Source organism: Monopterus albus, unplaced genomic scaffold (genome assembly GCF_001952655.1).
Source record: "Monopterus albus unplaced genomic scaffold, M_albus_1.0 scaffold117.1, whole genome shotgun sequence".
Taxonomy (NCBI): Eukaryota; Metazoa; Chordata; class Actinopteri; order Synbranchiformes; family Synbranchidae; genus Monopterus; species Monopterus albus.
In genome coordinates this window covers 1,328,082-1,337,259 of record NW_018127997.1, presented here as the reverse complement: position 1 = coordinate 1,337,259, position 9,178 = coordinate 1,328,082, and the positions used below count along the sequence as shown (strand labels likewise).

The window sequence follows — 9,178 nt, the reverse complement described above, 5'->3', positions numbered from 1 at the left end:
ATGTACCAAAGTGTGATCATTTGAAAGTAAAACATCTAAAAACTGGAAGTGGTATCAGCAGCAAACAACAACAAAAAAGGGGAACATGTGCACATCAACCCCCAACTAGGGTCCAAGTATGGGACAGAAAACAGCAACAAAGGAAAAGAAGAGACCGTCTGCCTGCTTTGTCTGACTTTCTAAATACAACTTAGTTCTGTTCACATCAGTGTTTCCCTGATGAAGGCCTCATGGATCACAACGCTGCAGAAATAAAGGCTTTGGAGATTAGAAATTACACTGTAGGCAGCCATAACATAATATTGGTAGGGCATTAATAATGCATAATATCTGAACACTTCAGGCTGATTTAAATGATTTTGAAATGTTACTGCACTACTTTCTGGTTAATTAAGATTATTTTAATCCTGAATTAAATCATTTTATATCTTTAGTTTCTGGCCTGTTATCTCAACCAAACAACACTTTAACATGCAGTGTCATATAAATGAATTAACTATACTAGTTTAGTCCTCTCTAAAATCAGATTATTTCAGAACCCTGCTTATCCAAACAAACACTGATCACTGCTAAATTGAGGTGGTACAGCTTATACAAAATAGAATCGAATTAGGATTTTGAGTTTTATTTAACCAATTTAAACCACTAAAATTTGACTCACTACACTTGAAAATGTCAAATTGTCATTGTAACACATCATATTGTGCTTGAACACTTTTGTCCAAATGAGCTAAAACATGTTAATCAGTGAGCTTCAGAGGTCCTGGTAGGTGGTTTGTGTTACCTTGTTACTAGTGTCAATTAACTGGCTTCTAGTAATTGACATCATATTTACCATAGTGTGTAATGTTAATCTTCTCATTCAACTGCCAGCAAGAAAGCAAAATATTATGGGTGGTCAGAAATCAACAGTGATCAGGCACAGTAAGCTACTTCACAAGGCCTGATACATCATTCTGTGTATTTATGAGAGCGAGGGTTATTATTACCTGGTATGGCTGGTAGCCTGAATGATCCGACAGGAAGTCCAGCTGTCGGTCTGACAAGAATTCCACCGCTGTTACTGACGACAACAGGCTCTTCCCCACCACTGGCTTAAACGCCTGTACACACAAAACACACAACATGGTCAGCAACAACAGAGTACCATAATATCAGCAGGGCAGCTGTTTCTATGAGTAATCAGATGAAAACATCACATATGAATCTATTAGAATTCACCAACTCTACAATAAATATACAATAAACAACAATACATGTATAATTTATTTTGGAGACAGAACACTACATTGAATGTCAGGGAATTGAGGCAGAGGAAACAGGAATAAAAGAATAGAGATGAATGACAGAGCAGCATAAAAGATTAGAGGGAGGAAAACCAAAGGCAGAAACATGATGAAGAGAGAAAGATGGAGGGGAAAGCGACAGGGCAAGAGATAGGAGAGCTCCAGAGCGATGAATAAATTAATGAGTAAAGGAAGTCTGACAGTTCAAAGGCAGGATCCTCTACTTTGATGGTGCCTCTTTTACACAAACTGATGTCTGAGCTGTTCCTGCACATACAGCACAGAGACCAGGCTGCGCTGCTTTTCATGCTTCCTCTTTATATCGGTGTGTACTGATGCAAATGTAGTACAGTCACACTATTTACAGCTATTCACCACTGTGAGGAAGTTGTCCTTACTACCACACCACATCACATCACTTACGTTCTATTTCAGTGCTTGATGTCAGTCAATGGGTCAAAAAACAATTGAGAAATCTAGCTAAAGAGAAGAGCCACAGCAGCAGGGAAATATACACGTGTCCGTGTGTAGCAGGCGTTGGCGCTGCTGTGATTTTATGGTTACATAACAAGATCAGTCTGATAGAGAGCTGAAACATTAGAGATGAGAAACATGTGCCCCTTACAGACACGCGCACACACACCCACCCACCCACAGGAGACAGGAGCACATTGTGAGTGTAAGCAAAACATGATAGCATGTGTCTGCAGCTCTATTTCTGTCTCTCTATACATATCACATTTCCAGGGTACAGTGCCGGCATGCAGCTGGCAGCACAGACCACACTGTCGGCCATTATTGTAGACATGATTGGTATTTATATCAAAGTGTCACTTTTGGTCACCTCTGGCACAGCACCAGCATCCTGTTCTGGATCATCATTAGGACACCCTACTGAGTGAGCATGTTAACATGCACACTGATATCCCAGTTCAGATCATATTCAGGGCATGATGTTTGTATGAGTGACATGGCTATTCATCTCCCTGCACACACATCTAATGATGATGTTCATGCATTTCTAATGCTCGTTCAAAGCAAGGTTGTTGCACCAATTTTCTGCCTTAATGTTCTGAAAAAGGTGCTGGAGACGGGTGGGGGTCAGTGTTGACCCTACTTTATTCCACCATGAGAGGTAGTAAAATTAGTGCACCCATTCCACGTAGGCCTCTGTGTGAAATGGGGGAGGCAGCAGCATGTGTGTTTTTTTTTTTTGTAGCTTTAATAAATTTTTTTGTGTGTAAATAGGCAATGCCACAATAAAGACTAGCCAGTTTAATGCAGATGTTGTAGAATGTGTGTAAAAGAGGCTTAACATGGAAATTTAAAGTCGTTTTAAGAAATATGGCTTATCTTTATATTGCTATGCTGATGTCAAATTTACCTGCCTGTGACTGGGAACAAGAGTCTCTCATTACTAACTGTATCTAACGGTAACTGCCTGAGAGCTAAAAACATGGTGTCACTAAACGTCCTATACATTAATGAAATGAGTTGGGGTGTTTTTTGTAAGGGTGAACATGGACCAATGGTGGCCCATCTGAATTCTCAGGTAAAAAGCTTGGTGTGTTAGTTGATAGTGTGCATAAGATGAAAATACTGGTCAATTCAGTGGTCAAAACAAGCTCCTTTCAGCTGAGATCATGAGCCAAGGTCAAGACCTTTCTATCATTCAACAACTCTGAAAAGGTCATTTTTAATTAGCTCAAGGCCTGACAACTGTAATGCCCTGTATGTTAAGATCTCTCAAACATTCCCTGTCCTGTCTTCATTTGGTCCAAAATGCAGCTGCTCGTCTTTTGATTACAAGCAAGCGTGAGCACATAGTAACCCTTATTCTGGTTTCCCTTCATTGGCTCCCCAGTCTGCCGCCCGTCTGTCTTTCACTCTCTTATAAAAATTTATTTATTCAAGCAAGCATTTAACACTGGCACAGACAAAGGCAATTGTATGCCCATCTATTATCTATTATCTTCCTGTGATTTTTATGTAGTGATTTGCCTATTTGTTTTGTTTAGTGCTACATGTTGTTGCACCTGTTTTATTATGTTGTCATTTTACTGTGAAGCACTTTGTAACCTAGGTTTAGAAAGTTGTTCTATAAAATAAACCTTGGCTTTGTTTTACCAGAACTACAGAAGCTACCACACTCACACTAAACCTTTGTCATCCAGGAGGCCAGAAGATCAGAAAAAGAGAGAAACACAAACAAACAGTGTGAAAGCCATATCTATAAACCAGTTTGGATGTACATCATTTGTACATTGATGCAACACCACAAGAATTTATTGAGACATATGACAAATAAAGAAAGAGGTAGAAAGCTTTTTCTTTGCTGCTTGATGTCATCACATGCAGTCTACCATTAGGGTGACCTGGGTGCACACCCCAGGCTGAGGATGCCAGAGACTCAGGAGGATTATATTGCAGGATTAACTAATGCAGATAGAACAACCATCACTTATTAACATGTGAATATTACATGTACAGTATAATCAAACTGTCATTAAAGAAAAGCTTATTTTAAAAATGGCAGTGAGTGGTCTATTGATCAGTATGAGGTGCCAGACAGCAAAAGGAGGTATTTACAGTATTTAGTGCAATTCACACAGATTCAGAGTCAGTGTCTTCTTCTAGGCTATCATGTTACGCTACACCAGCGTAACATGATAATGTTTGGTGGAAAGTGTTCACCAAGCAAAGCACAAGAGACATGACATTGTTATATTTTCTAATATTTGGAGCCGAAATATGCTCAAAACATGCTGTCAAAGACTTCTGTGAGCCACACTCAATGGACAGGCTGACAGTGGTGCAGAAATATTCTGTTCTAAAGTTTCTGTGCAAGGGTTAAACTTCTAACCAAACTAAAGTTAATCAATGTGTGAATATGTTTCTGGTCTACTGCTTCTCTCACACTGAGCCTTTAAGCTAGTATTAGCTGCTCAAAGATGTTTCTATGTCTGACTCACAGGCTAGCAAGCTCCTGATTGTTGCACTAGCTGAGACATCAAACACAACAAGGATGCAGGTGACGGGCTGGGTAGAGAGGCAAGAGGTCTACATGCTGCACAAGGCTTTGTGGGAGTTGCCACTACACTCCGGCACCGCAGACGCCATGAAATTGTAGATTATGAGGAAGAGGAGGAGTTGTTTTGTTTGTGGTATTTACTGTGAACTGAGAAACCAAGAGGATGATCTGTTTGTCCTCTAAGCAGACACAGAGAGAAGATGGAGAGTTGATAGAGATGGACAGCTCAAGCAAGCATGCAAGCAAGAAGAAGTGTATTTATATAGCATGTTCTAAACCAAAGTTAAAGTGCTAACCCTGATGACTGTCTGCTAAATGTCCTCTATGTCTTTGTCTATGATTTCTGAATGCTGATGGTATTAGCATATAAAAGCCAACAGATACTGTATCTCAAAACGATCAGATAAACGGAAACAGCCATCAACACATGCCATGTTCAGAGCTGAGCAATTTCCCCTATGATTATAAATCAGACTCTGCAAATACATCATGTACTGAGACATGATATGAATAACCACAAACTCTGGGAAATACAGTTATAACCTCTGCTGACTATAACACAGTGTCAAATGCAGTGTAGGCTTGTGATCCCAGAATACGGTTTGATGGCAATTTGATTGCTGTTGTCATTGATGTAGCACAGGGTAATGGAAACGTTTGTCACAGAGACATTCATCTGAAGTAACATTCAACACAGCAGGACTTAAAAACGAGCTGACAAATGAAAACAAATTAATAAACCAGAACAGACACGATCATACTGATTCAGATTAAGACTGAGGTGTTAATCAAATTATTATTTAGCTATTTCTTCTAGAATACCTCCAATAACCCTGTCTACTCTACAACATACACTACGAAGTATTAAAGCTAGAATCGTTGAAAGCTGTGGTATTGATTACATGCTTTTGTAGTAGGCAAGTAGTAAGGTGGTAAAGAAACGACCGTTAGACTATAATGCTCATGTTTTCTTCAGAGAGCTACAGGCTACACACTCCACCACACACACACACACACACACACACACACACACACTGCATGTTGACTTCTATGATAGAATAGATCACAACGACTATTCTATTCTGGGAAATGTCCACAGTTCTGAGGTAGTTTGTTACATCAGTCCATTCAGTCTGATAGTATAGATCAAATTCTACTCTGGTTTTAAATTAAACCACCAATGCCTCTTAAAAGAAAAAACAACTGAACATGAGGAAGAGCAGAGGATGTCAAACTGTAACATTACCTCTCTTCGTCTCCAAAAAAACGTCAAGGAGCAATGGCTCTGAAGAAAAACACTTGACAAAACTAGCTTTGATCCAGCGAGCAGAGGAGAAACAGGAAGAAAAGAAAAGAAAGCATGAAGGGGTACAAAACAGAGAAAAAGAAAGAAAAAGCGAGGGAGTGTGGTTTCCTCTTGCGGTAAGAAAAGACAGATGGCCAAGAGAGAGAGAAAGCAGAGCAGAGGACGAGCTACACAGCCGACATTTTAACTGCTGCTGACGCAAAGAGGGGGAGACAGAAGAAAGGGAGGGACAGCGGCAGGGCTGGTCGACACACACTTCCCCTCTCTCTCTGCGTCTGTGACGCAGGCACGCTCTCTTGTTACTTACTGGGCTATCTGAATTGCTCTCTTTCACTATCTCTCACTTGTCTCTTCCTCAATCCGTCTCCCCCGCTCATATCAGTTCAATTCAGCTTTGCTGTCATTTTCTTACACATATACAAACACCTCTGTATTAGGCCGACGTAGCAGTAAAGGAAAGACTGCAGTACTGTTAACTGACTCCAGCCCATTTAAAACCACCTTGACACAAATGTGAATGACCTGGTTGGGCAAAAACAGCTAAAGCAGAACTGGATACCACCAATGGGGGTGGCTGTGGCTCAGGAGGTAGAGCAGACTGTCTCCTAACCGGAAGGTTGGCAGTTTGATTCCCAGCTTCTCCTGTCCACATCTTGAAGTGTCCTTGAGCAAGAACTGAAACCCCAGTTGCTTCCGGTGATCTCAATGGCATGTGAATGTGTGAGTGTTTGGGAGTGTAAATAGATGAATGGGCAAATAGTGTGAAAGCAGTGAAGGTGCTAGAATACATAGAAAAGTGCTATACAAGTATAAGACCATTTACCAACCACAGTTTCCACCTCAGACCACATTTCCATCTGGTGTGATCATGTAGGATTTATATACAGTAATGTCTATTTATTTACATATAATGGCATGAGAGACAGCTAAAGTTCGCTCAATTAACATTATACTGATCCAATTGCTTTATTCTTCTATAGTTTTATAAGATGGGGACACACACATTTGTTCTCATGCCTCACAGGGACTTTTCATTGAATTACATTAATTTCCTGGAGACTTACCCTAACCCAACCCAAATGTAACATAACCTCAGCCTCAAACAAAGTCACTGTAATTCAACAATTTACATGGTGGGGTGCAGCATCTGGTCCCCACAAGGAAGGCAGAGTCCCCACACATTGAGTGTGTAAACAGGTTTCCATCTTCACAGTGTCAGTAATAACACACACACACACACACACACACACACACACACACACGCACACACACACACACACACACACATACACACGCACTTCAGTGCAACACTTCCACCTTTACATATATGTTTATGAAGCTTCAGTTTTTGGTGAAATTGTCATAAATGTTTAAATTCAATGGTATATTTATTATTGGGGTCATAGTTAAAGGTGGTGTTGTACTGGACTACATTATATTCAGAGGTGTTCCTAATATTCTGACCCTCTCGTGTATGTAGCTGGGGAGGACAAAAATATAGACACCTCTGAATATAATGTAGTCCAGTACAATACCACCTTTAACTATGACCTCAAGGCAAGTTTATTTATATAGCATATTTTCACACACAATACTAATTCAAAGTGCTTAACACAGCACAAACAGAAAACATTAAAATGCATGTATTGATAAAACATCAGAATGAAAATAAGATCAATATTACTTAAAAGCAACAATTACCTGACAGTACAAGTATCAACATGCATAAGTAGCTACCTAGCATTTTTAGTATAGCTGTGGCAAACTGGATTCTCACTGTTCTCAAAATACTCAGTACCCCTTTATTTCAGTCTACAAGACTAACCTCTGAGTAATTCACACCAGGTGGGTGCACTTTCTTCCAAAAGGTTTGGAGCATTTCAGTAATAAACATACCACTGAATTTAAACATACAATTGTACAGGTGTACCTAATAAAGTGGCCAGCAAGTGTATAAGGTCTACAATTAAAAAGCACTCAGAGTGCAAACCTCCACCAAGACAGATCAGTTGTCCCATAATGCCACTACACCTAAAAGCAATCCTCCCATAATAGCTTGATGGTCATAATACAATTCCCTGACCATGAAAACCTCGGCTATTGGCAGCATATATTACACACTGATCTCATATTTGAAAGTAAAAAAAAAAAAAAGTTGAAGAACGATTGACATTAGCCATTACTAAATGCCACAAATGGCTGCACAGATATCCCATGCAGACTGAAATAATGTGTCCTTACATTCCCCCACGGACACAGCTCACACCATTTGGCTACATGCAAATCCACTTTAGAGTCCGTTTTCCGACATGCTATGCTTAATAGCTCCACTTGTCTTCACTCTGAGTGCTCAGCAGCACAGCTATGCACTTTCTTCCACAAGGGGGCTCTCACATGCAGTCAACAGCCTTTCCACCACTCATAATTGTAAAGAATCTGTATTATTTAAAAAAAAAAAAAAAAAAAAAAAAAAAAAAGAAAAGAAAAGAAAAGTGGACCCAGATGAGGATCCAGATCAGCACCAAAATCTAATGTGAAGCCAGAGGTAATAAAATGGCAACCACAAGTATAAATAGTGGAGAAAACATGTGCAGTGGTAGTGGTAGGTATGCGAGGCAGGTATGAAATTCTCCATCTCAGTCGCCATCTCTGAATCTAATTTTATAAATGACATAAAAAATGGAGGCCTTACAGAAGTCTGAACTAAATAGGGTTGATTAAAACATACTCAGACTATGTGTTCTGTTGCTAATGTACGACAGAGGCAGGGAGACATGGTTTTCCTGCAACCCTCACTGCCATTAAGGTAAGCTATAATTACACATACACACAGGAGGCAGGAGATTACACTAGCTCAGCTCCATCTGCTCAGGGGGGAGAGAAAGGGGGACATTAAGTGGGAAAACAGGGGGTTGGCATTTTTATTGACCCCATTTCCACCAAAATACTGTTGACTGGTTTTCTCTGCATGTCCAACAACCCTTTGAGCAAGGCACAAGCACAGGGTGTTCCAGTGGTGGGTGGCTGTAGATGTACTCCACAGCTACATACAGCAACAGATAAGGGAGGGTATGTTATACACAGTGGGTACGGAAAGTATTCAGACCCCCTTAAATGTTTCACTCTTTGTTATATTGCAGCCATATGCTAAAATCATTTAAGTTAATTTTTTCCTCATTAATGTACACACAGCACCCCATATTGACAGAAAAACAGAATTTTTGACATTTTTGCAGATTTATTAAAAAAGAAAAACTGAAATATCACATGGTCATAAGTATTCAGACCCTTTGCTCAGTATTTAGTAGAAGCACCCTTTTGAGCTAATACAGCCATGAGTCTTTTTGGGAATGATGCAACAAGTTTTTCACACCTGCATTTGGGGATCCTCTGCCATTCCTCCTTGCAGATCCTCTCCAGTTCTGTAAGGTTGGATGGTAAACGTTGGTGGACAGCAATTTTCAGGTCTCTCCAGAGATGCTCAATGGGGTTTAAGTCAGGGCTCTGGCTGGGCCATTCAAGAACAGTCACGGAGTTGTTGTGAAGCCACTCCTT

At 40.1% G+C, this 9,178-nt stretch overlaps 1 protein-coding gene across 4 annotated transcripts in view; it reads right to left on the bottom strand.

The window, feature by feature from the left end:
* jmjd1cb (jumonji domain containing 1Cb) overlaps positions 1-9,178 on the bottom strand; it is a 146,352-nt gene that overhangs the window by 50,703 nt on the left and 86,471 nt on the right. For 3 of the 4 annotated variants that reach the window (XM_020611764.1, XM_020611765.1, XM_020611766.1), the window contains exon 3: positions 990-1,103. In XM_020611764.1, the coding sequence (XP_020467420.1) occupies positions 990-1,103 (114 nt within the window). Of the gene's footprint in view, positions 1-989; positions 1,104-5,563; positions 5,806-9,178 lie in introns of those variants that run through there. The other variant, XM_020611767.1, reaches the window with a different exon arrangement.